This window comes from Oculina patagonica, chromosome 11 (genome assembly GCF_052425735.1).
Source record: "Oculina patagonica isolate OP01 chromosome 11, crgOcupat, whole genome shotgun sequence".
NCBI lineage: Eukaryota > Metazoa > Cnidaria > Anthozoa > Scleractinia > Oculinidae > Oculina > Oculina patagonica.
The window spans coordinates 23,924,945-23,952,133 of record NC_135768.1 but is presented as its reverse complement, the minus strand read 5'-3'; the positions used below and the strand labels follow the sequence as shown (position 1 = coordinate 23,952,133).

At 36.1% G+C, this 27,189-nt stretch overlaps 1 protein-coding gene across 1 annotated transcript in view; it reads right to left on the bottom strand.

The window, feature by feature from the left end:
- LOC144629859 (phospholipid-transporting ATPase ABCA3-like) overlaps nucleotides 1–27,189 on the bottom strand; it is a 49,722-nt gene that overhangs the window by 9,454 nt on the left and 13,079 nt on the right. The window contains exons 10-40 of the mRNA XM_078488094.1: nucleotides 27,085–27,176; nucleotides 26,807–26,920; nucleotides 25,842–26,042; nucleotides 25,210–25,306; nucleotides 24,921–24,941; nucleotides 24,133–24,270; nucleotides 23,263–23,544; nucleotides 22,130–22,248; nucleotides 21,075–21,221; nucleotides 20,664–20,753; nucleotides 19,971–20,155; nucleotides 19,296–19,401; nucleotides 18,340–18,419; nucleotides 16,385–16,674; nucleotides 15,513–15,707; nucleotides 14,691–14,790; nucleotides 13,973–14,172; nucleotides 12,881–13,006; nucleotides 11,733–11,849; nucleotides 10,793–10,963; nucleotides 9,992–10,102; nucleotides 5,135–5,229; nucleotides 3,907–3,972; nucleotides 3,451–3,571; nucleotides 3,063–3,134; nucleotides 2,876–2,968; nucleotides 2,350–2,437; nucleotides 1,517–1,620; nucleotides 1,018–1,047; nucleotides 655–812; nucleotides 342–408 (exon numbers count right to left, since the gene is read on the bottom strand). Of these exons, the coding sequence (XP_078344220.1) occupies nucleotides 342–408; nucleotides 655–812; nucleotides 1,018–1,047; nucleotides 1,517–1,620; nucleotides 2,350–2,437; nucleotides 2,876–2,968; nucleotides 3,063–3,134; nucleotides 3,451–3,571; nucleotides 3,907–3,972; nucleotides 5,135–5,229; nucleotides 9,992–10,102; nucleotides 10,793–10,963; nucleotides 11,733–11,849; nucleotides 12,881–13,006; nucleotides 13,973–14,172; nucleotides 14,691–14,790; nucleotides 15,513–15,707; nucleotides 16,385–16,674; nucleotides 18,340–18,419; nucleotides 19,296–19,401; nucleotides 19,971–20,155; nucleotides 20,664–20,753; nucleotides 21,075–21,221; nucleotides 22,130–22,248; nucleotides 23,263–23,544; nucleotides 24,133–24,270; nucleotides 24,921–24,941; nucleotides 25,210–25,306; nucleotides 25,842–26,042; nucleotides 26,807–26,920; nucleotides 27,085–27,176 (3,876 nt within the window). The remainder of the gene's footprint in view (nucleotides 1–341; nucleotides 409–654; nucleotides 813–1,017; nucleotides 1,048–1,516; nucleotides 1,621–2,349; nucleotides 2,438–2,875; nucleotides 2,969–3,062; nucleotides 3,135–3,450; nucleotides 3,572–3,906; nucleotides 3,973–5,134; nucleotides 5,230–9,991; nucleotides 10,103–10,792; nucleotides 10,964–11,732; nucleotides 11,850–12,880; nucleotides 13,007–13,972; nucleotides 14,173–14,690; nucleotides 14,791–15,512; nucleotides 15,708–16,384; nucleotides 16,675–18,339; nucleotides 18,420–19,295; nucleotides 19,402–19,970; nucleotides 20,156–20,663; nucleotides 20,754–21,074; nucleotides 21,222–22,129; nucleotides 22,249–23,262; nucleotides 23,545–24,132; nucleotides 24,271–24,920; nucleotides 24,942–25,209; nucleotides 25,307–25,841; nucleotides 26,043–26,806; nucleotides 26,921–27,084; nucleotides 27,177–27,189) is intronic.

The window sequence follows — 27,189 nt, the reverse complement described above, 5'->3', positions numbered from 1 at the left end:
TTTGTATGTTGTATGTCAAAGCTCCCGTTGTTCCAAAACCAATTCATGAGGGGATCATATTATGGATTGGTTTTCTTTGCCATTGGTTTAAATGTGCCGTTTAAAACTTAATTAAACATCAAAATACTGGCTTATAAATACACCAGCAAACGCGAACAAAAGTAGATAACAGCCAGTTTTGTGTGGGCCGTTAAAAAAGGACAATACCAAAGTAGTTGACTTCGTCTGCTCTGATAGAGCTCAAGCAATATTGTAGACGGTTTATTAACGCAGGAGAGTCAGTTGTTCATAAAGGCCCGGACGATCACAATAGACGAATAAATCGATGTGTGTGGACTCACCAGAAACACAATGGGCGGGTTACCAACCAGAGCAATTGCTGTGCTAAGCTTTCTCCTGTTACCACCGCTTTGAAAAAGAACAAGCAAAGGGAAACACACATAAACACAAGGACGCATACATGCCTTTAACTATACGGGGTTTCTTCTTTATTTTTAATAAGGGCCTGTCAAATATTTTAATACCTGCTATCAACAGAACAAATTTTTGTGAAAATGAATATGTAACTGAATAAAGCTTAATTAATGCTAAAAGTAGCAAATGTATTGAAAACAGCAGTAAAACAAACAAGTATTGGCCCACAAAAGATTGTACCTGTAATTTCCACACAGCGAGTCAGCCCATTTTTCCAGATTAAGAAGTTTAATAGCGTCTGTGACGATGCCTTTTATTTTGTCATCAGGGACTCCACGAAGCCGAGCATACATTGTAAGCATTTCACGGCCAGTTAAACGTTCAAGCAGAGCATCAAACTACAAACAAAATAATTACATCAAGAATATCAGAAAATTGGAGGGTTAAGCTTACAAAAAGTAGTAAAAATCAGGCAGCACCTCAGCAGTCACTGTTTAAGCTTTGACAGTTGGATGATATTTTCTACTGAAATCGTAAATTTTTTAACATTGTTCACGTTTTTAAAAAGGGACAAAAGAGCAAAACCTCTGGAAGGAGATTTACCTGAGGACAATAGCCAATTCTCTGCTGAACCTGTGAAAAACAAACGACAAAAAGGCAACAATTGAGAAGACTGTACTTCCATCACCAGAAATAAGAATTAACTTTACTTTTTAATGATAGGTTTATATAAAATAGTTTTGATAAACTAACAAAATCACCTGTGATATTGCTTGGGTTTTGTGTGTAATAATTTGGTTGCAAACACCCGTGCAATCTGGTGCATTAACAGCAATCAGAGATAACGCTTTTTGTTGCAACTAGCAGGCGTAAAACCAAATGCCTATGTGATCTAGGTTAAACGCGACTTTTCTTTTCAGTTGCACACTTTTTACCAGAATACTGCTGTTACATACATTTTCTAACACTGTAAAAATAATCAACGAGCAACTTTAACATGAGTGAATATCAATACAACCACCGAAAAAAGCAGCAACAGAAAGCCAGACACAAAATTACATGCAGGATTTTGCACCAATCTAAGCGACGAATACAGACATACCTCCTTTAAATTTGTCTGAATGTTAAATCCGTCCAGGAAAGCAGTCCCTTCAGTGATGCTAAGATCCCCAGTCAACATACTGAATGTTGTGGTCTTCCCAGCACCTTCAAACAAATAATTTCAGATATATCACTTTAATATTCCTGGAGCCTTAATAAAATTACCACATAACTATGCAACTACCGTATTCTGTAGACTTCCCCACAGTGTGTCCCTATCTGATATTTTCCCGTTCTCTCCCTTATTCTATGTGTAAATATGTGCCTCTTGCCGAACTGTAATTTATTTCATTTCATTCCAATGTAAACAGGCTGCCTGATTGCACTAGCCCCTATGGTTCTACAAGGCAAACAGTACTTTATTTTATTATTTTTTTTTGTATTTGTATTTCTTTGTAAGGCAAGAGTTTATTAAAAGAGTGTAACGAACTTACTGGTATACAGTGCAAATTTCAACAAAACCCAGTATAAACAGTCATGAAAAATTTGACTTGTTTTATTTTACAAACGTTAGTTTGCAAAAGAAACAATTGACTGCACTGTTGTTCTTGTGCCATGACAAAAGTGCTCCATATAGGAATTGATAATCGAATCATTTCTTCTTATTAACGAATAGTAAGTAAAGCCTTTTTTTCAATAGGATTACTCTATCGGTTTTACATTTAATACTGTTATCAACAGTAGCCCTGGTAAAAAGTAAAAGTTAAATCGCAAGAAAAATTACAAAGTACCTAAAATGGAAGTTAACTTTCCAACACTTTAGAAATATAACATGGGGACCAGTAACAAAATATTGAATAAACATTGCCTTTGTCTCGGGGAGCAATAACTTACCATTTATACCAAGAAGCCCAAAGCATTCTCCACGAGGAATTCCCAGACAAAGATGATCAACTGCAGTGATATGGGCACCACGATACACCTTTATGCACAGAAAGAACACACAAAAAAGAAATTGTCTGATCAATTTTGGGACTTGGATTGTTTAGGTAACTTGCAAAATGCTTATGGTAAACTTTTAAACAAAATACATATGATTCAACAGGCGTTTGCCAAATGGCCTTGTACATATATTTTACATTTTTATAATGTAGTCCTAATTTACGCAGGGCCCCCTGTTGATACCAGCCAAGTGCTGACTGGGCCACCCTGCCTAAATAAAGTTGACTTGACTGACTTGACTTGGCGAAAAGAACTTTTAATTCCAGAGAAAAGGCAGCAATACTTGTTAAATGAGCTTCAATGTAACCCAAAGGGTTTCTGAGTTAGCTGTGGCTTGTAATGACACAGGTTACTGTAGCTCCTTGTTTCTATTTGATGAATATATAACATATTGCAGTAACACGACTTTGCAACAAACCTTTGTTAAATCTTTCAACACCACAGCTTGAGTCTGAATCTCACTGTTATCTTGGTTGTTAATGCGCATGCGTTCATTATATACATCTTCATCCTAAGGGAAAAAACAGACCATAATATGATAAGTGATCACGTGATAAATACTTCCTGTTGCTGGAATTGATTTAATTTTAAGCACTGTAATTTACCTCTGATTGTTTTCTAAGATTGTTGAATGCTGCAGAAGACAGCATTACCCTTGCTTTGACGAAAAAATTCATCTGTTGATTGAAAAAAAAAACAAACAAGAAGGATATCAAGTTCACCAATGAGAAATAGTTAAATTACTATTCGTGAAAATTAATAATGTATTAACCAATATATGTTCAATATCATATTACTTTGTACTTCACAAAATCAAACTAAAACCATTAAAGATATCAATGAAGTCTTAAAAAGCGAACTCATAACAACAATTCAACAAAATGTGTGCTTCCTTTCCTTTGTTTGAAGAATTAAATAGAAAATAAACTGCATCAAAAAAACATGCAGAAAGGTCTTTATCTTAAAATAAATGAAGAATAACGATTATCATACCTCAATAAGAATAATGAAAACAAACAAAACAATTGCTTCCAAGAACATGTACAAAGTTGCCTGTCCCACCCCTGGACGGTCCCACGCAAGAGAAGCGCTGGTTTTTGGGCAGTGCGAGAACCTAACAAAGGAAAAAACACACACAAAAATGAGTAAATCATTACAGTCAGATAGGAAGCCACATCAGTTCTTGCTGGTTTTCATGTGAGTTTCCAGTTCAAATTGGAGTTTTGTTGGTCACAAGGGATTACCAAAAACGTTAGGAGCGAGGACGAGAACCAACAACAAACTAAAACCACATATGACGCCGGGTCGGGAATCGAACTTGGGTGACTTTGGTGAGAGGCGCTCTAAACACTACGCTATTCCTGCTCCGCATAAACAAGGTTGTTTGAGCTTCTTTATATTAAAAAAAAGACTTGAAATGAGGTTATAATATAGAAAAAAAATACATACGGTGTTTCCTTGCAGTATTTCCGAATGATGTTGTTTTGGCTGATGTCCATGATACTAGCGGCCAGCCTGTAATGCAACAAAAAATACATGAAATATAATCAGGCATCAAACATTTGCTAGAAATGCTTGTAAGTGGTACAAGCATTTCGGTGCTTATTATGCACCGAAATTTATAATTATAAAACGAGCAGACTGATACATATGCTCAAGAAGTGTGTGATATGTGATATATGAAAGCAAGTGATATATAATAGCAATACAGGTCTTTATTAACACACGTCAAGTCAGATTCTTGATGTAAGAGAGTCAAATGTAACGAAAAAAGGAAAGCTGTATTGGTTTCATTGAGGGCCAGGCACAGGGCAAATTGCCCTGCTGTGAACTGACTTCAGATTACCAGAGAGGGTAGTGCCGTGCTGATACTTTGCCCGGGTGCCAAACCCTAATGCACACCTGCTCAAAACTTTAATGAGTCCCCTGTGGTAACATGCAATGCAGATCTATCTGAAATACTACTGAAGTTAGATAACGACATGAGTTTATCATACAATATGGAAGGATAAATTGATTGCCACAAAGCAGAAATGGGATCGAAAACCTTAGTGTCAACGTAAATAAGTACGACTTAAGAACAACTTATACAGAGATTTTGCAACAGACAAATGTTATCTATAGTTTGTTAGTGGTTTGACGCTGACTGTTGACTATCTGACTATCTTGCTGACTATCTTATTTATGTTATTTTTCAAGACGTTTCGTCTAGTGCTTTCAAAGCCTTCATCAGTTGAATACTCAAAGCTGTTACACGCGATTTAAAAAGGCAACACGTTAGCAAGCGCTGCAAAAATAACGTGAAAGGTTTGAAAAAAAAAACGTCACGAGACTCATGTGCGTGACAAGGATTTGTAGACCTCTGGGATATTAGCGTGGTCGTTCCCAGAGTGCGGATCCTTAATAGACAACCAGGCTTCCAAAATGAGTCGCTTGTGATAATCCGGCTCATGTCCAACTACATTGACGGCATTAAAATCCATGTTGTGATTATTTTCATAGACATGACAGGAGTTCTTAGAGTCATGGTCGAACATGGCAACTGCCCTTTTTTGCTCCCCATTCGGGTCTTCAATGGTCGCTCCGTTTGACCGTAGTATACAAAATTACAGTTGTTGCAATTGATTCTGTACCTTTATCAGAACTGAGTGTACATGATAAACTCAAACAAACTTACGAATATGTTGGGAAGAACAGGCTGATGTAGTGAACGGTGTCTGCACTGTCAGTATCCAAGCTACCTTTTAGGATTGTTACAGCAATGAGCAATCCCTGAAAAATAAACGAGAAACGGATGGTTGGTAAACACAGTACTTAGAACAAGAAAGGTTGATATTGCTTTTTTTATTATTTCCGATCATTTTCGAACATTTTCAAAGATTGCCAGATATATTGATTTCGAGGAAGATTTTAAGATGTTTAGCCACATCCTTGATAATTTTAAAACTCGGGCCTCCGATTTAAATTGCCAAAGCAATATATGGATAACCATGATCAACACTGGGAAACCAAAATGTAATACCACCCATGGAATGTGATCCTTATAGGAGCTATGTCATAGGGATTTCGCAGCTTTTTGGTCTAAACTGTTCTGAAATTAGTGGTAGGAAACTCAGGCGTCCTTATGAGGCAAACCCTGATTTAGGTTCACTTCAAAAAGAAGATCCTCAAGTGTCAAGAACTGGAGAATTACAGAGACGAGACCCTGAGTTAAATGAAATTATCGATTTCTTAGAAAATGATGTAGTTCCTTATGACGACAAATCGGCTCGGAAATTGTTTCTTACAAGTGATTCTTTTTATATTGGTCAAGATGGTTTACTATATCATTTAGATCGCGATAGGAAACGTCGTAACAAAGAACCTTTTTCTCAACTTGTTATTCCTCAGACTCTTAAATTTGAAGTGTTATCTAATGTTCATGATCATATATCTGGTGCTCATTTCGGGGTACACAAAACTTTTCAGAAAGTTAAGCAACGGTACTGGTGGAAAGGAATGTTCAAAGACGTTGAGCACTGGTGTAAGTCTTGCCAAGATTGTTCAATGAGGAAATCACCTAGGAATTCTAAGAAAGCACCCTTACTTCCTATTCCTGTTGGCAATGCATTCGAAAGGGTGGCCGTTGATGTTTTGGGCCCGTTCCCACCGTCCAGGAAGGGCAATAGGTACATTGTTGTTTTTAGTGATTACCTAACTCGATGGTGCGAAGCATTTCCAGTTCCTTATGCAGAAGCTGTTGTAATCGCTCGTCTTTTGGTCGATGAGATAATTGCTAGGCATGGTGCTCAAAAAGTATTGCTTTCTGATAGAGGAAAGAACTTTCTCTCAAAACTAGTTGCCGAAGTCTGTAAGATTTTCCAGATTCATAAAGTAAACACTTCTAGTTATCACCCACAGACTGATGGTCTTGTTGAAAGATTCAACTCGACTCTATGCCAATCTCTCTCAATGTATGTTGCCAAAGATCAAAAGGACTGGGACGAGTACATTCCATTAATTCTATTTGCTCACAGAACTTCTATTTGCGAAGCTATTGGCGACAGTCCTTTTTATGTTCTCTATGGTCGAGAGCCACGCCTACCAATTGACGTGAAACTTTTACCCGAAGAATCTGAGAATCTAACAAGTTCTATTCTTGAGCATCGAAAGCGAATTGTAGAAAAGGTGGAATTGGCACAGAAAATAGCTAAAGAAAATATTCAGCGTTCTCAGCAGAAAATGAAGGATTATTACGATCAAAAATCTAAGACACCAAATTTCCAAATTGGCCAGCGTGTGTGGATTTACACGCCTAAAACTAAGAAAGGCCTTTCTAAGAAATTGTTGCATAACTGGTTCGGTCCTTATCGAATTGTTGAACAATCATCCCCGGTACATTTCCGTTTGCGAACAGACAACAACAAAAAGGTCACATTTGCTGTTCATGCCAATAGAATGAAACCTTTCTTCGATCCTGCCTCAAGACCAATCGATCCACCATTATTAGATGATCCCAGCGAGCCTTACCTAGAAGAGTCAGAAATTCCGCAAGATTGTTTTGATAGGTCTGATTCTTCCATGGATAAGACCAATGTTCAGCAGCCCAGTCAGAGTAGCTCCCCTGATCTGGTTGTCACACAACCAGAGTCACAGTCTCAACAAATTTCTGTAGACAATCAATCCATTTTCAATGCTGAAAAAATTCTGAAGAGTCGTAAAAGGAAAGGTAAAACCCAGTATTTGGTTAAATGGGCAAACTACCCCCAAAATCAGAGTACTTGGGAACCTGAAGAAAACATTTTGGACAAACGACTTATTGAGAATTTCGAGAAATCTCGTATCTGACTTTTTTTTTTTTGGAAAAAGTATTGTTTGAACGCGAGGAAGGTAGCTTCAACTCATTTGCGAACTCAGATATAGTAAAAAGTTGCATTTCGTGAAAATTTCTTTAGAGTTCTCCACAGAGCTGAATGGACCAAAGCACTTTTTTTTATTGCGTATTGTTAACTAAAAAGTTCAAGTAACTAAATATTAATACTTTGTTATTATTAACCTCAATTTATTTCAATCGCAAAAGTCTCGTTATTGAGTCTCGTTATTGTTTGTCACAAATTGAACCTATTCAGTTTGTGTACATAGTTCTGATTAAGTAGTTAAATTTGTGACAAATGGGAAAAAAATTGGCCAATATGGTGACACTTAACCATTTTTAGTTGTTCTAAAACCAGTAGCTTTCTTGAACTCACTTAGATTCAGATTGTTTGTAAAACTTTTGATATTATGACTGGATTCTTTTGTAAAACAAACTGTAGCAATGTATTTGTTAGTCTAATGTTACCGACGCCGTAGTAAGCTCTTGTTTGACTTCGAAATCTTTAAGAATAGTCATTTACTTGCAATGGTTGGCTATTCTTTTGTTCGTTATGCTCTTAATGGAATCAAAGACGTCCAGTATGGAGTCATCATTGAAGACGTCCCAAGTCAACTATCAGCACGCAACTGTAATTTTTAAGAGAGGAAAATTTACTTTTCAAATGCTTGAACTTCATATCAACGATGGATTGTTCTATCGATATGCGTCTTGATCAGCATAAAAACAATACTGACTAGCTGCGTCTGAGCATTTCAGTTAAACCATTCATTGGATTGACACAAACAAGTGCTTGTCATCGATGGAATAAAGTGTTCCTGTTCATTCCAAGTACCAATTCACTTTTACTGAAGACTAATGTTATCATGACAACAAAGCTGACGCAAGGATAAATCAAAAAGCAAAAATACCTGTCGTTCAAGTATCCCGTGAAGTTACAGTAATTCAAGCTTCTACAATTGCAAGGATTCAACAATGTTCACAAGTACTGATAAAGTTTAACCCGCAGTCAAGATCAAGCATAAACTGAACTTATTAAAGCTGCACAGCAAGAACGTTGTTTGCCACGACGATGTATCTATATTGACTGTTTTTATTTTGTTATTGTTATTCTTAGTCTTAATTGTCCTTTAATTGACTTATTTTGACACATATTTTTAGTAGTTTCGTTTTTAATCGTTTTTAAGTACTCACATAACGTTGTTTATGAACTTTTAGCCTTCATGAACATAATGATTTTATGAACGTTTTGATATTTGATGCATTTTTGTAGTTTTAATACCCCTTTATTTTCTCGTGTTTTTGGCATCGAGGACGATGCTTTTTCTAAGAAGGGGGGCATGTTATGAAGTGAAATATTATTTTTAGAGCTCCGTAATTTTAGTTCATGATTAATTGTTTATAACTTTGTAGACCATGAGAATCTTGTGATTTAAGGGCCCGACAGCCCGCACAGAGTTTTTAGCTTAGATCGATTGTCTTCTTCAGTGGATATGTTTGGGTTAGTGATCGAGTGTTCGAGGGTTTATCTCCCACAAGAAGTTTCTAAGTTTAGGTTGTGTTGGTTATTAAGTCAAGTGTTTGTATTAGACGTTTTCGTTCCCACGGTAAATGAACTTGGAAATGTTAGCTGAACTTGGTTTGGACCTCCATAAAGGTTCCTGTTATAGTTTCGTGTTAATTCTTCCGAATTTGTCATTGGTCGTTTACTCTTTATTTTGGTTTTTCATGTAGGTCTGTTTGTATTTGCTTTCTTAAGTAGGTCATGGGAATGTCTCAAGTTTTCCAAGGTCATAGAGATTCGAACCCAAACATGTCTACAATTTTACTATATAGTTGAGAAACCGTCGAGGTTAAATTGAGAAGTAGTAAGAGAGTAGTAGAATTGTAGCTGTGAAGAGCCAGATGTAGCTGAAGAAAATAAAGAAGAAACTCAGAAGATCTGCTTAGAGTCCCGGTTACCTCTCGCCGAGCTTTTCCCCCTGAAGACATTCTAACAAAAACATCACCTTGGAACATGTAAAGGAAGAAATCACCTAAATTTGCGCATAAAAATCGAGCTACGGCTATAAATATCTATTTTTGGAAGACACACGGAGACAACTTGAAAAAGAAGTCCTGCAATCCGTTTCCATCTGAGCCATCCGAAGCCAAACATGCTCGTTAACAGTTTCAGTGCTCTAATATAGCAATTTGTAATAAAAATGGACTATTATTTTTAGGTTTCCTGTGACGCAAATATAAATTTTGGCTGTTCAAAAATCCGTGACATAGTCCCTTTAAGTTGTGATGAGCATGCACGACTCTCCTGCATCAGAGAGGCTGTTTGCCAGGGCCTCACAAAGAAAAACTACAAATACCGACGTCTACATTATTAAAAGGCAAAGACTGAAAACGAAAGGAAACACAAAGATAGTAAACAGCATTTGAGGCTGACTCAAACCGATTCGATTTGGCCGCCAAGGGGCACATAATCTCATGACTTGGTCATCAACATTTGTCCAATTTATTTGATTCTTGGCACCAAAATTGTCCTGAGAGATCCACTTTTGAGAGCACAAAATTGTACCTGGCCCTTGACTTGACTTGATTGACCACCCTTATAACTTTTGAACTTTTTTTGACTCAGGCGCAAAGGTCACTCACGCCAAGATTAAACTGGTAACATAAAGGTGATCTTACCAGGCTCACAACGGACATAACAAACACCGTCATAGCATAGGCTACGAGGGGGCTCTTGAACATGAATGACATCAAGTAGACGAACGGTAACATACACAACCCCAGCAGCAACTAGAAATATAAACAGAAGCATCAAAAGAGAGAATATTAGTGGCAAAACAAGCTCTTTGCAGTTTTCACTTATAGGAAAACAAAAACATGCACATAAATTAAAATGGAGTTAACAACAAAGAGCGCCTACATTCCCTTGGCAGTAAGTGGCGTTTTGGATATGGCCATGCGCCAAGATTATACGTGGCCACAGACTGAGATGCATTGGTACCCTTAACAGTGATAGCGTTTACAATAAGCATTGTTTTGTGTGGGAGTCCGTCTTTAAGGGTTTTCCACCATCCCCTCTTCCCTCCCTCTCTTTCCACTGTTAAATCAGTGTGACGAACGTCTGTCTTTCCTTCCGCGTGAGGGCTCGTGGCTTCGTTGCCAGGATTTGCCAGCCATGGGAGCAGTCTCCATCTTGGAGCTGGCTGCCAATAGTGGAAACTCTCGAATTTCTTAGGCACCCAACCTCCATTTCGTGATGTAGTTGCTGTATCCCCAGTAAAATGTCGAATTTTATATATCCAAACTATAGCCCCAACACTCTAACACTGCTTTTGAGGGAAGGTGGGATTGAAAAATTGAACAATGTCTACTTCTTTCTGAGGGATTTGTCACGTGGTAAGCATTTTGAAAAAAACCCAACCCTATTTTTTTAGTGTCCCAAGAAATTTTGCGGATCAGAATTGTAGTTCTAATCATTACCAGCAACAGAACAATGACACCCAAATCCTCCTTCAATGAATCTACTTGGAAGGCTGCAAACATGATAATAATGCCAAGCATGGGAAACAAATAATTGATGAAGTCCCATGAGTATGTGGCCAACCAAAAACTAACGGCATCCACTCCGCTCACAAATTGAAGATGTTTTGCCTGTGAAATAAAAGGTAATTCACAAGAATTAATTTGTCTTCACCGCAGTTCACCTGTTAAGTAAGTAACTTTATCTAAAAGTTAGGTTGACTGGGTTGGCAAGGCTCCTAGCAGTACATGCTGATATGCCAAGGATAAAAATTAATAATAATTGTAGGACTATAACATAACATATTACAAAAAAAAAATATACAGTAGAACTTCGATACTAACTCTAACACCCCGCTAATTTGAACTAACGTCTATTTCCCTTGGATTTGACCCCAATTTTCAGTCATTTTTACTTGGTTAACTTGAACTCGGATAACTCGAAAACCCCATTAACTTGAACTAAATTTCGTTTTCCTTGATCAGAATCTGTGTCAAATTTACCCGGATAACTCAAATTACGGCTCATACAACTCGCCACGGATGACCATTGATTACAGCAACGAACGGATCACTTATTTGTTAGCCATTTTCCACTTTTATCATAAAAATGTATGATCGTGTTATAGTTTCTCGGATAGGTTTTATTTGCGCTGTACTGTTACTGAAGTGCTGAAAAATCAGTAAACTATCAATTATTGACATGGCAAATTGAATATTCAATCGACCACTCGAATAACTCGAGACCCTGCTAACTCAAACTGTTTTTTGTTTCTCTTCAGAGTTTGAGTTACCAGGGTTCTACTGTATATAATACAAAATACATGTAGCTAAAAATCAAGCTATTCTAGATCCAAAAAGAGAAAGGAAGATTCTATACAAGGTTTAAACAGCAACAAACCTTTGAGCTTCTTTCTTTAACTAAAAATGGCACAAAGCTAGCAGCGAGAAAAGCCACTGCAAAAGCTAAAAGTAACGCCATGAAGAATGAACTCATGTCATCTGCATTCCTCTGATCCTGCAATAGACAGCAACTTCTTATTATTTATAATAAATGGCATGCAATGCATGCAGAAGGATCATGCGAAACAGACAACAGACAACAGATCCTGCCAGTCGTGCGATGGCATAAAGCTATACTCTCATTCCTTAATTAATCATACATTCTGATTGCAGTTGATACTTTGTCTTTATTTAGTTTGAAAACAGTTCGCGTGGTACTTTAAGAGTTATCTCTTCCCATGATTCGTTTCTGCAATATACTTCCAAGTCCATTTTAACGGAGCAGTGTCACGATATTTTAAGTCATTTTTCTGATTACTCTCAAGGAAATCTCAAAATAGTAGTTTTCTAACGTAGAAAAACACCAAAGGAGTAATATAAACCCCAAAATAGCCAAGGATGGTTTCAACTGAAGAAGATTAAGACGGATTACGAATGAGACTTGAAAAAACTTGCCAATTTGTTCGTGATGCGTTGTCCGGGACGTAGCTCCTTTGAGCTGGTAGAATAAGCGATTGAGTTGTTTGTTACAATTGCATATAAATTCGATGAAGTCGAGTTACAAATCCATTCAAATGTGTATAATAAAGGTAAAATATGTCGAAAAATCATTGTTTTAATTTTTCATTGACCAGAGGAGATATCGATGGCATGCAGCTCTTGAAAAAAAAATTTTTTTTCTTAATTTGATAAAAAATATTTGCAAATAGACGAGCAACAATTAAAAAAAATCCAATACAGCCTCATTGTCTTCAAATAACCCACGAGTCTTTACCTGGGTATAACACGAAATATGCAGAAAGTCGAGCAGTTGCCAAAGATGTTTTCCCAAGAAATTTATGATCATTTTTTTTCGTTTTTCTTGTTTAACCTTATCTTGTTTATAGTTTTTTTTTCATAATCTTGCATTTCACTGCTAGGTTTTAATTTTTGTCTAGTGCAAATTTTTTTCAAAGCCCCAATTGTAAACCAGTTTACGGTGATTGTCGGTTTCCTCGTTAAAAAGTACTCTCAATCCGAATTACATAGCTTTAGTTAATGTTGTACCTGTTCTTGCTTATTTAACGGTAGTGGGTAGTTTGTGGTCTCAATGTTGTATGAGTCATCTCCCGTTTTATACACAAGCATAAGGTTTAACAGCGCACTCAGAGAATCTGGCAATGTGTGGAGGCCCTACAAAGAGGAAATATATTGTCAGTTTAAGCTTTTGTAAAGATGAAAATAGTCGAGTTTAACATGTAAATACCTTAGACATAACCTAACTAATTACAGTAAAAGTTTGTTTTCTGCATTTTTGTACACAATAATCACTTCCTCCAGTTGCAACATTGTTAGTAGAAAAGCAGACGAATGCTTTTTACTGCAAGATTCAATTCCCATGCTTAAAAGAATCCATCTTGTGACACAGACAAATAAATTTTATTATGTGATGCATTTGCAATAATTATCCAGAAGATGGAAGAGCCATAGTTAAGGCCATAGCTAACCCTACGCTTTGTCCATGCCAAACAAACGTCCCTCAGCTAGAGGGTCTGAACAGGGATTAGTGTTTAGTGTTATTTGAACATAATTTTTAGTGTTTGCTGTTACATTGGCCAATTTTTTAATGTTTACTGTTTCCGGAGAAAATACTGTTAAGTGTTTGGAGGGTTTTTGTGAAAAATTTTGGCATTGTAAATCATTATCTGCTCTTCAAAAATCGGACAAAATCACTCATGAACTTAAAGAAAATTTTCGGATTAATCCTCGGAAATCTTCGGCAGTCTTCGGACATCTTAATTAATCTCGGGACATCTTTGGTAGTCTTCGGAAATCTTCGGCAGTCTTCGGGAATATTCGGTAGTCTTTGGAAATCTTCCTAAATAATCGGAAATCGTCGGAAAATGCTGAAAACTTCTTCATATACTCTGTTCATATACTAAACAAAATAATATTGGCTTTTTGTTTCTTTCTGGATAAAATTTGCTGTTTCAGAGTTTTTTTTTACTGTTAGTGTTAAAATGCCTAAAATTTAACTGTTTCATGTTGCAGAGCTAAAAAACTAAGTGTTTAGCGTTATCGAGGTACCCCCATTCAGACCCCCAGCTAGAATCCAGTAAAAAAAAACAAACAATCGAGTAAACAATGAAGCCAACTCACTGCATTACTATACCACAAAGTGGTATCCATGTTTGCACTGTTATCAGGATCATCTATAAAACTGAACCCTACAACATGTTTGTTGAAGTAATCGGCTGCATTGCTGTCTTCTAAGACATATTCCATGAAGTAGGTGCTTGTGTCATTTAGGTTTGTGTCATCACAGCTCACAGTGTCATAGCAACCCCTGCCACTGGAATCTGGAGAAAAACTAAAGAGAAAGGAAATAATTAACAAGCAAAGCAAAATTGTATAAAACAACCTAACTAGTCAATAGAGCCTTTCGTGCACTCTTAGTGGTTACTTTGGATATCCTTTGCTGTTCACATCCAAGCAAGCCAAATGTGCTTCCATTTTGATTTGGGGCAAGCTTATTTATTTCCATAAACGACTTCGCTGAAAACATCAAATACTCCTAAAAAAAAAAAACGGACAAATTAGAAAATAGCAATTCCTAAAAGTTTCACTCATTAAAATTGGTCAAAATGAAGAACAGAAGTTTTCGACCATGCTTAACCAGTTTTTAAAAATGCCGAACTGTTCAAGACTTGGTATGGTTCCAAATGCTACTCATATCAATTTTTGACTATCTGCAGCATCTTGTTCAAAGATCACTTTCTAGTGCATACTTCATAACCGAAACACTTCTAACATAAAAATGCGTTTCCCAGGCATTTGTTACAATAAAAAAAATAGAAAAACATGACAAAAATGAAACTTAAATAGTTACCCTTTGATCGAAGGCAGTTCGGGCAAAAATTATAACCAAATTTTTTGTTCTGTTTACATAATTCAGCTGTGAGTTTCTCTGTAACAACCTATAAGTGGAAATGTATAAAATGAGTCTTGAATACGTATTGTTCGACTTTGGCTAAATAACTAGCTTCAGCAGATCTTTATTATTCACGTCATTTACAATACGTTCTCTTGAATTCCTTCTCCATTCGCTGTTTTCACCGTTCCCACAATACATCTTGTTTATCCCCCAAAATTTTTGCATAGCATTGTTTTCAATTTCTCTTGGGATTTACAATAACGCACAATCGTCCCAAGAGAAATTGAAAACAATGCTTATGGAAAAATTTTGGGGGGTAAACAAGGTGTATTACGGGATCGTGAAAAAAGCGAATAGCAAACAACTAAGAGTTTAATACACCTAAGTATACCCTGCCACATGTAAAGAACCAACATTGTAGCCACTGTTAGGCTACTAACTTGTTCAAAGTCAAAGATCAGTTTTATAAGAAAATAAATAATTTTAATAATATCTGATTTCCTTGAATGTTCTAAATAGAAAAGGTAGTTGTACCAGATAGCACGGGGCTGACATTTACACGGTTCAACAATCTGAAGAATCATGTTATAACGACCATCTACTGTTAAGAACATGTCAACAAATTAATCCAGTTGGCTGGTTTCATTTATAATGAACCTCCGTTAAAACGAAATTTAGTTTTTTCCAGCCCCCTAGCTTGGCATCGGGCTTCCATATAATAAGATAGAAAGATCGCAAAAGGACTCAATACTTTGGACAACTTACAGCATTCTGACACTTGGCATTCAGAATGAGGAACTCATAATTGCAGCACTCATTCATCTCCGTTTCGTCTTTGTATTCAAACTTTTTTCCTTTCACCAATATCTTGTCTCCTTGGTTACCAGTCCTTATGGTATTCACATCTGATGCTATGTCTTTCAAGTCCACCTTAACATCTTTGAGATATTCGTTTGCTACCTATAACAGCAAATTTACAACAGACAGTTGATTTCAGTAAAATTAACCCGTAGTGCATCATGATAGCTGTATTCAAAATAAGTCCAGACAATGCGTGTATGGCCACCTTCTGATATTCAAATGAAGTATTTCAGGAGTGAAGACATATAAGAATCGGACTGTTCTATCTGTTAAATGAACTTTTGAACAGGACTCGTGCCAAAACTATTGTCACTTTAATGATGTGGTTATTGTTCATCGTGGTGTAAAATTGAAAAGATGAACTTTTATTCGTTTGTCTCACGATAGAATCGCTTTGAGATGTTAATCGCGACGTTTTGACTGCAATACTGCTAGTCTTCATCAGGCAATGACGTTGTTTGTTTACATGTCGCTATTTGTACTACGTTGGTTTGCTGCTATTGGTGCATTTCGATCCTCAATTTATTACTCCCACTATTGGATGTTGTTCCCTCGTAGGTCTGCTATGTCATCGATCTTTTGTTGTGCTTTGTGATGGTGGGTAACCGTATGCATGCCTCAGGAGTTTTGATTAGGATGCAGTCTTATTTGTATAGCATCTTTCCTAATTTAGGCCTTGTTATGTTAAATGCACTATCATAGTGCACTAAAGGTACTTTCATTATATAGGGGCAACTGAGCATTGGGGTAGAATAGTCAAGTTATTTAATCCTTACATCAAAAAGTTTTTTCTTCGTACTAGGAGTAGCATTATGACGGAAGTCAGCATAGAAGCCGGTGTTTGGAAGTCCCTTGATACTAAGATTAGACAGCCTTAACACACGTGGAGGCTCATTCTTGTTTGGTTCCTGAAGAGTCTTGATAAGAAGCAATCCAAGCAGCACCATCAGGAGTGGTAGAATGATCTGTGTTAAAACCAGTTTCTTCTCACGTTTGGAGTTCAGAAATCTCTTGACAACCATGGCCTTGTATTGCTGCCACTTAAGACTCAAACCTGCTTTTAATTCTAAAAAGGTACAAAAAACAAAAAAAAACCCTATTAGTGTATTTGCATTAGTCTCAGTAAGGTAAAATGTTCAAGTATTGGAATTTAAAGGTTACAAACACGTAACAAGCAGGGGAGAGCTATAATATACTCTGTTTGAGTTGTACGGATTAACCAGATTTTTGAACAGCCAAAATTTATATTTGTGTTGTAGGAAACCTAAAATAATGGTCCATTTTTGTTTAAAAAATGCTATTTTAGAGAACTGAAACTGTTAACAAGTGTCATTGGCTGCGGATGGCTCGGATGGAAATGGATTGCACTTTAAAAAATTTAAGGCTTAACTTTTCAAGTTGTCTCCGCGCATCTTCAAAAAATCACTATTTATAGCTGTAGATTGATTCAACGACTGACTGTAGATTGATTCAACGACTGACTGTAGATTGATTCAACGACTGACTCTGGAAAGTTGGTACACAAACTTAGAACAAACGCCTATAAACAGATGTCAACAACTACCGGCACCTTACAAACGACTTGTTCACGACTTAAACAGAACCGACAAACGGACCGCCAACAGAACGACTTAATTTGACTAACAATAGACGGAACAGAACAACTTAATTACACTAACAATAGACGGATCAAAACTGACCAATTACTGTTGACAAACTTTACACGAGTCTTACAGCCAATAACATCACGGCTAAACTGACCAATCAACATCAACGGACCAGACTTATAACAACATCGACTGACAACAACTTTTCACTTGACTCTGAAGATGACTTCCGCTCAGGTTGTCGAAACGTCAGTCACCAACAACAGTTCTTCTCAGAACTACTCTCACCCGGACGATCATACTTCACGACCTACAGATTGATTTTTATCCGCAAATTAATGTAATATCTTCCTTTAGATGTTCAGATAATGTTTTTCATGGGTAAAGTTGCCAGCTACTAATTTCAGACCAATTTAGACAAAAATCTGCGAAATCCCCATGACGAAGCCCCTTTAAAGGAAGGCGGTCTTAAACAATGTGAGTATTTTCCCGATGATGTCTAAATTCAGGTGTAATGTTCCCTTTTTGATTTGCAATGTCCTAGTATATTGTCCAGGTAAAAATAAGTGGAGAAGTGGTCGCAAGTCAATTACTCGGAAAAAAAGATTTTCCGAGTTCCCCAACGGGAGTCGAACCCATGACCTTCCCGAATACCGGTTGGATGCTCTAACCACTGAGCTATGGGGGACTCATGGTGAGCGAGGTCATTTACTGGGTTCTTATGTGTGACACATGTCCTGCCAACTGCAGGCTCAAATGTGTCCAAATGATAAATGTGAATATATGATAAGTGGTGACTTGGATTAAAGTGAAAATAAGTGGAGAAGTGGTCGCAAGTCAAATGACCTCGCTCACCATGAGTCCCCCATAGCTCAGTGGTTAGAGCATCCAACCGGTATTCTGGAAGGTCATGGGTTCGACTCCTGTTGGGGAACTCGGAAAATCTTTTTTCCGAGTATTTGACTTGCAACCACTTCTCCACTTATTTTCACTTTAATCCAAGTCACCACTTATCATATATTGTCCAGGTACTTTTCTAGTAAAGTTCTCGCGTTTATTAGAGCTGGCAAAGTGTATTAGATTTCTAACAAACTGGAATTCTGAGTGTCATATAATTGAAATACCTCCAATTGAATGTTGATCAGCTCCAGGTGCTGAGATGTTTGTAGCTGTTGCGTGACTGTGATGCTCTTGATCAACAGCCCTGAAGAAGCAAGAGATATCTTCAGCAGTATGATCAATCAATCAATCAACCAATCAATCAATTTATTTAAGTTATGGCAAGGGATGAGGTTGCCCTCTTTATCCGAGCCAGAGGCTCATGTAAAAAGCGCATGACAATAATTAAAATACATTATAAAACAATGGGAACTGGTATAAGTACAAAATAATAAAAATAATTAAACATTAAAAAAAAGGTAGATAACAATATCTTATGAGTAAAAATAGTAAAATGTAAAAATGCTTTAACCCACCCACACTAATTGTTACACCCAGGATTTAAATCTAGAAAAATGATAATTATGCTAAAAATAAGTCGCTTCAATCTATGAGATACAATAGTTACATTTGCAACTAGTCTTTAAGTTAAAAAAGTCAAATGTTTTTAAATTATTTTGAAAGTCTCTCATGTTATAAGATTGTTTAATGTAAGAAGGGAGCTGGTTCCATAAGTGAGTTAATTTATAGGTGAAAGAGTTATTTTGCAAATGTTGCGAGACGTTTTTGATTAGCTAACAACAGGCCATTTCCAAGTTCCTTTTGTCTAAGTTTTGTGTCCCTTGAAAGGAGTTATTATTCAGTTTTATTTCATGCAAATTAAACTTTGCAAATCATAGTTATTTTGCAAATGTTGCGTGACGTTTTTGATACATGTAAAGGATAACTAAGTGTAGAAGTCATTGAGTGTTCAAATGATACTTACAGGTCCTGCAGAGTTTTCTCAGCACCATGTAAAGGATAACTAAGTGTAGAAGTCATTGAGTGTTCAAATGATACTTACAGTTCCTGCAGAGTTTTCTCAGCACCATGTAAAGGATAACTAAGTGTAGAAGTCATTGAGTGTTCAAATGATACTTACAGGTCCTGCAGAGTTTTCTCAGCGCCTTCTCCAACTTTCATGAAAACCTCTTCAAGAGTTGTCACCGAAACGCCAAAACTTGTTATTCCATATTGCTCCATTTTATCTGCATAACAAATAGTTCACATATTGGCGTACAAACAAGGTAATATTGAAGGTGCGTAGCAAAAAAGAGCCTTTCAATTGTGCCAGGGGCACAATGAAGGGTTACAATGAAGATGAGTGTTTTATTTGTCAGCATCAAAATATTCAAAAATGTTTTGGTGCGTTAACTTTCTAAATATTAATAAGTGTAGCAATGATCATTGCATCCCTCGCCCATTTATGTCATTTATGCACGTATATGGACGTCCCCTTCAATTCAGCCCAGAAACTTGCAATAAAACGAGTTTGACCAACATTTCCCCGAATAACAACTCATGCTATCTTAATAGACCTTTCACAGCCTCTTGTTATTCTTTTGCGTTCATGCTAAATCTAACTTCCAAGGTCTTCCAAGCTTTGTTACCATGTTCAAAATACGAAAAGAATTTGAGGTCTTGAGGGCAATTAACACAAACAAAATATTAATAAATAGAGAGCATGAGAAAGGTCTAGAACATCAATGTAGAGAATAATGTAGACTAGCTTATAGCCGGCCAGTTAAATTGAAACATTCGCCACTATTTAACTTACTTTCCAACTCAAAGAAGAGAGCCTCAAAGTTTTGCGAGCTTTCACTACTAAGAACAAACTGGATTTCTGCACCAACGGAACTGATAATTTCTGCCGTTGGCACATGCTGTTTAACCAGGTTTGCAATGGCCTCTTGGTCATAGCTTTCCTTTTTAACCAGCGTCAAATGGTATCCAACACCATACCTGTAAAAAAAGATCCCAATGGGTGTATTGTGAACTATATAAAAATGCTAAGGATGAATGTTTCTTACACAGTTTTTTGGTTTAAGTCCTAGAACTATAATCAAGTTTCACTTGTATCAGCAACTTCGGGCACAGTTAACTAGGAACATTTTGCAACAAAACGACGATGGATCTCAAACTAAACGGCTTTAATTGACTACCAAAAAACAAACATAGACTGACAAATCACTGTTGAGGATCTTTACAAAAGTCATCCAGCCAATAACATCACGGCTAACTAACCGATCATTTATAAATGACCAGAATTGTAACATAATCGACTGACAAACACTCATATTCTCTTGACTCTGAATATGATTTGCACCAATGTCGACGAACGTTCAGTCACCAACAACAGTTCGATTTAGACCCACTTTCACCCCAGACACCACACTGCATAAACCGAAACTGATATTGATACTTCTGGGTTCAAACCACTCAACTTTATAATTATTGACTTTTGCCTTACCTGCTCTTTAGAAACAGAGAGCTGCCACAGCAACGTAATTGTCCATCAGCCATGATTGCAATACGATCTCCAAGTAAGTCTGCTTCGTCCCTGCAAATGATGGGTACAGAGATTTTGACTGTCTCAACAAGCTACATGTAGGTTATTAAGGGTTTTCTGTGACCTAACTTGAAGACATAATAGTTAACAATGCATGAACATGTATGAGTGATGTTACCTTTTGCTATTTTAAAATGTGACAACCAGAGAACCACTGGCTGGTGAATTAACAAAGAGTTCTTTTCTTCAATTGATGCACATTTCAATAACAAAAATAATGTTTAGCTCATGACATTCTTCATGTTAGACAAAGTTATAATTTCCTTCCTAAAGGCTATTTGATGTTAATATTCTTAACCAAAATAACCTTACATGAAATGAGTGGTCAGGATGATAGTTCTTCCAGCTTTGTGCTTCAGCAGCAGGTCCCACGTTCCTCTTCTGGCATATGGGTCCATCCCTGAGGTGGGCTCATCCAAGAAAACAATTTCTGATCCTCCAATGAGTGCAATGGCACAACTGGAAACAAAATGATCAATGGGCGTTAACCAATGGGTACGCTATTCATGCAGTGGAGTATCGACTTCACACTATTAAGTAGTATATTAATATAGCTAGTATATATGTCTATCTAAGGAAACCTCCACCGTTTAAACACATTGCCTGTTACAATGTTGAAACAGTTTCTTAACTGGAATGTTTTGAATTAAATTGGAAAACCACTCAAGAGTACAGATAATTGGATACAAATATCAACCATTTTGATTTTTAACTTCAGGGTTTTTTCAAATTTGAAAAAGGGGATTTAATTTTTCATGCTGAAAATTTCAGTTCTTGTTCATTCCTCCCTCCCGGAAATTTTGATATGTCATGTCAGTTCTAAGGGGACAGAACATGGACACCACATAATAACATGCAGGTAGTTGGCCAAATATCGACTGTTTTGCCTTTCTGCAATTGTTTCAGTTTTCTTAAGCAACAGCCAAATTCGTATCTTTTTACATCACATAAGCATGTTCGCCTGATTTTGTATCAATTTCCACTACTTTATTTTTTTTAAGAAAATAGTGAAATCAAAAATGGCGGATCTAATGGCGCCATATGACGTCATAAAGCAAAAGTTGTGTAATCTTGTAGAGCAAGTAAGGGCTTTCATTTTAATGCAAAAGGGCAACCATGTGAGGTCATCAATTCCAACAAGGCAGCTTGCAGGTAACTAAAGTCCAAAATGCAGATATTTAAAGCCAGTCGTTAACAATGAAATATTGGTTCTAAATTGTTGATTTTATATTTCACAGTAACATGTTCCAGCAGAGTAAGATTTCTTAAAGGACCCAAAATGAAGCAAATGAGCTGAGAAAGACTCTCAATAACAGCCGTTTACTTGTGTTTACTTAGTAACTTACAGTGAATCAGCAATGTCATACCTTAATTTTCTTTTCATTCCACCAGATAGTTTGGATGACTGTGTGTTTGTCTTGTCTGTAAGATTAATATCACTTATCATCCCATTAACTTCACTCAAGGCATCAGGTCCAAACTTGCCCTGTACATATAAATTAAAGTGACATCACTACTTAGCAATCAGTTGGTATAAAGCAAGGTGGAGCTAAGGAAGGGCTTCTGAAGTCATTTTACAGAAACTTAATTGTTGTAAGCGAACAAACAAATTGCTTAGTATTTAGCTAAAAGAAGCAAATTGGCGACACTCTTCTACTTTACAATATATTAAAATATACAATGTACAATTAAAAATGCAATAGTTTACTATACTAAAAATTAGAAGGAAAAAATGAGAATAAATAATTTAAAATCTGTTTCTAAAATTACAAATACGATATAATACAATATTTTACAAGAATAACAATAATAATAAAAAACTTGCAGATAAATCAGTGGCAATATGTGTTTTCTGATGTTTACAAAAAATGCTTGTGGTTTCCACAATTTTACCACATAAATTATACACCCCAAGCTGCAGTGTTCTTCCCATATAACAGACATTTCTGTTTTAAGTCAACACTTATTATAAAACGTTTCTACTGTATTTTCTTTATAATAGTTTTTGATCAACAAGATGTTTTGAAAAGAGCCTGATCAATCAAATCTAAGCTGTGAAAAATTGATTAAAAATCGGAGAGGGTCCACGGATGAGGGGAGGAAGTTATAGTGACTAACTAGTTGAGAACGATATCATAGCTTCATTGGAGTAAGTTACCCATTCTCCTAAACAGGAGGCAAACTCGTGACCTTTGTTACATTAGTTGGGTAATTTGGGTACCCCCCTATAAGCCTGGTGGTTTCCTGGAGGTCTCCTCGCCCTATCTACTTAAGCTATTTTGTACTTATTAATTTCAAAAGTGGCAAATAAATGATGATGATGATGATGATGATGATGATGATGATGATGATGATGATGATGATGATGATGATGATGATGATGATGACTTTACCACTGAGCTGCAGTAGTCTCTTCAATTACCAATCATAGTGACTGAGAGATAAGATAAACGTAATGACTACAGACATTATTTACATCATGTTAGTTTAAAACACATACCTTTAGGTTTATAAAGAATTCAAGATGTTCCTTCACTGTCAGCCGGTCAAAGAGCACATTGTGTTGGGGACAGAGTCCCAGGCTCTCTCGAATAGCATCCATATCAGTAATGATACTGTTTCCATTGATGTGTGCCGTCCCAGAGGAAGGTGGATATAAGCCTGTCAGCATGGATATTGTTGTTGTCTTCCCTGCTCCATTGTGTCCCAGAAGAGCTGTTATTTGGCCTTTGAAAATGTTCAGTGAAAGTTCATCTACAGCAACTTTGGACCCAGTGGACCCCTGAGGGATAAAATGGTAAAGCAATTTACTATAAGCACATAGTTATTTGATATCGAAATTCCAGAAATTCCCATACAAACTCTCGTAACAACAACAACAACAACAACAACAACAACAAAGCCTTTATTTAAGTGTCTGGGCCGGGTACCTAGCATTGCTGCTTATTAGGGACACAACATAAAGGATATATAAACGTGGAGATAAATAAGTAAATTTGTAGAAATTGACAGTCAAATATTTTAAAAATGTATCACACAAAATATTACAATACTAGATTAATCACAATTTGAAATATTTGGAATCCTTCTGGAAATCAGGTCAAGATAAACATGGGTGACAGTTCTCACAGTTATCCTCAAGTTAAGATTCATGTCCCATTTTAAAAATGGAGGATATTATCGTAGGTCTATTCAAGGTACTGGTAGGTCTATTCAAGGTAAATCTATTCAAGCAAGGGCAGTTCATGATAGCTGTACTTATAAATTATTGTTTTGGCCGTGGTCTCTTATTTCTATTTCCTGATTTTAATTTGTGAGCTACATTATGTTTGTTTAAGTGTCTAGTCTTGTTTCAAGCATTAATACTTACTTCAAAGACTTTCCTGAGGCCCTGAATAGATACACCAACAGGCAAGTTTGGTTCTTCCTCGACATCGGCATGAACTTCACCATCATTTTCATCCTGTGGGACACCATTTACATTTTCTACCAAGACTACATTCATTTCCTGGCGGGACATACATGTACATGTATAACGCTTCACTTAAAATGGACAAGGTGGCAGTGTAACAAAAAAATGATGGGTTTTACAAAGTATTATTCTTGAAAAAATATATCAGTCATATTTGCAAATTAATGTAAAATTCAAAGAAAATAAACTCAAAAAAATGAAATAATATAGAGCGTTATAATTAACAACCAAAAACATTAATAAAAACTTAGATTTACCACGTGCACAGAACAAACTTTTAACGTAAATATCGTTAACTTGCCATTAATAATTCAAACAAACATCAAAACTGATTACATGTTTGTCTTCAATTTAAGTGAAAAAAGGGACGGAACACAGTTTGCCGAAGTAATAAGTAATGTGATGCATACTGCAATGAAGTTGTAAACTTTCAAGCAAGTAATAAAAAGTATTCTTATGCACATATTACATCTATATTTAATTAAGTGGGTAAAGTCGTTAGACATCACACCAAGGTTCCTTTAAAATATATTACAGATGTGAAGCTAAATAAAATAAAAAATAAAATAAAAAGTAAAAAATGAAAATAATGTCTAAAACTTTAAGAAGAATTACATTAAATCCTATTTTCTAGCTTTACATATTAACTCATTTACTATATCAAATAAAATAAATATGATTATTACCTGATCCATGCATCTTTTCAACTGGAAACAAAATATGCAAAAATTAATTAAAGTGAATATAAATCGTGTTAATTTAATGCATGAACTCTGTTTCTCTGCAGTTGAGAGGATGGATATTGCTATCCACTAACGATTCCCAGGCTAAAATTTGACTTTTTGATTTCTGAAACATTATGATATTTGAGCAAATTAAATTTATTCGCAAACAAATCTTACCCAAATTGGGAAAACTTATATTCTTAAATGAAATGTAGCTATTAAAGGAATTTCTTGTGCTTATTGTACGTACTTTGTGATGAGGGTGGCCAGTCCAATATGACGGTAAACACGGAAAATAAAATGGCTTGGGAATTCCAAATTCCCCTGGAAATACTGCTTCTACATACCTAATGAAAAGTGAAAATTATAATAAAAAAAATTAATATATAAAAAACGCATTTTTACAGTTTAAATTCACAAACAAAAACGCAAACTAAGGCAAAGAATACAATGCAACTTTGGTCAGAAAACAAGACACAAACTTGGATAAACAAGGCAAAACAAAATTTTGGTTGGATTATAGGCCACAACAACAACGCGGAAACAACAATAATAATGGTCAAAAAATAACTAAACAGATTACTTATAGCAAATAATTTACTTAGTAAAAGAATTCTTCAGGGTTTTGGTTGGTTCACTCTTCCCTGACTACCTCAGTCTGCACTTCTCGATGGTCAGCTGAACAAAATTGGGCAAAATGTTCAGGAACACAAAGTTAGGTGAAAATTCCAAAATTTAGTCAGTACATATAGAGTCATGTACTTATCAAACACTTTAATTTATCACAAATCTGTTTCCTTTTTTGCTTCTTCCGGGCCAAACGACAACAATTTCCATCCCTGAAATCCATGTTCAAGCTTATGGCTTATAATAATTACTCACCAAGTAATTGTTGCATAAATTGCACATTGAGCCAAAAGCATACAGAACACCCAAGCCAAGTTAAAGTTCTCATCAGGTGAAGGGAAACCAGATACTCCTTTCCATGAAATTCCAACTCTAAGGGTCTCAAATTGTGCAAACAACTTGGCAGCAATTCCTAAACACGTGTTAGGTAAAAGACATGCTCCAGCTTTCTGTGATCTACACAAAAAAGAAAACTATTATTCATCATGCGTCAAAAAGCTGAATATTTATAATTTATGATTATTTTAGAAAAGAAAAAAATATTTATCAATTTTCTTTTATTGGCGTGTCTGCCACATACAAACGGAAAAGGTATTAAAATAGTTACAAAATTAATATGATAACATAGATGGAAACGGCAAATAATTACAAATATGATAACATATTATATTACAACTTGTTTTATCTGTCCTGATTTGGCACCGTGTATGAAATACCGTTTCCAACATCCAAAATGCTGCTCTGGCCTTTTTTGATTAAGCATGCACCTGCTTTAAACATAAACAAGCTGACCTCTACCTTAAACAAAAAAAATTATCAGGAGAGTGGTTATAGCCAGACTATCTAAGGAGAAAATGCTGGCACAAACTTGCTGACGCTATTCAGATGAAAATTTCTTTCTTTGACTCTCAATAACAACTATATGTGTGCATGCAGGCTTCCTTGATATGATATATTTTTTTTACTTGATGTACCTGGTTAATGCTCTGTATTTCTTGTTGTTTGTCTGTCTTACCTGGTTAATGCTCTGTATTTCTTGTTGTCTGTCTGTCTTACCTGGTTAATGCTCTGTATTTCTTGTTGTCTGTCTGTCTTACCTGGTTAATGCTCTGTATTTCTTGTTGTCTGTCTGTCTTACCTGGTTAATGCTCTGTATTTCTTGTTGTCTGTCTGTCTTACCTGGTTAATGCTCTGTATTTCTTGTTGTCTGTCTGTCTTACCTGGTTAGTGCTCTGTATTTCTTGTTGTCCCAGAAAACGAAGTATGGCACCAACGATGCAATCCAAATTAAGGCACCAAGAAGCATACCAAGAACAGGGCGTGAGAAAAACACACTGAAAAAAAAAAAACAATCACAGCTATTATATATCATAGTCAATATCTGTATTCTCGTTGGCTAATAGCCTACTCAACAATTAATATTTGGAATCTACATGTACACTGTATGCAACCTAGCATATAAGTGAATGAAAAACCTATATTCAAGGTGGAATATTACCTGATACAGAAACAGAATAAGATGCTGGCAATGATATACAGGAGTAAGAGCACAAAGATTACAGTCACATCAGAATACTTAAAAATCAGCACCTGCCAAAAGATA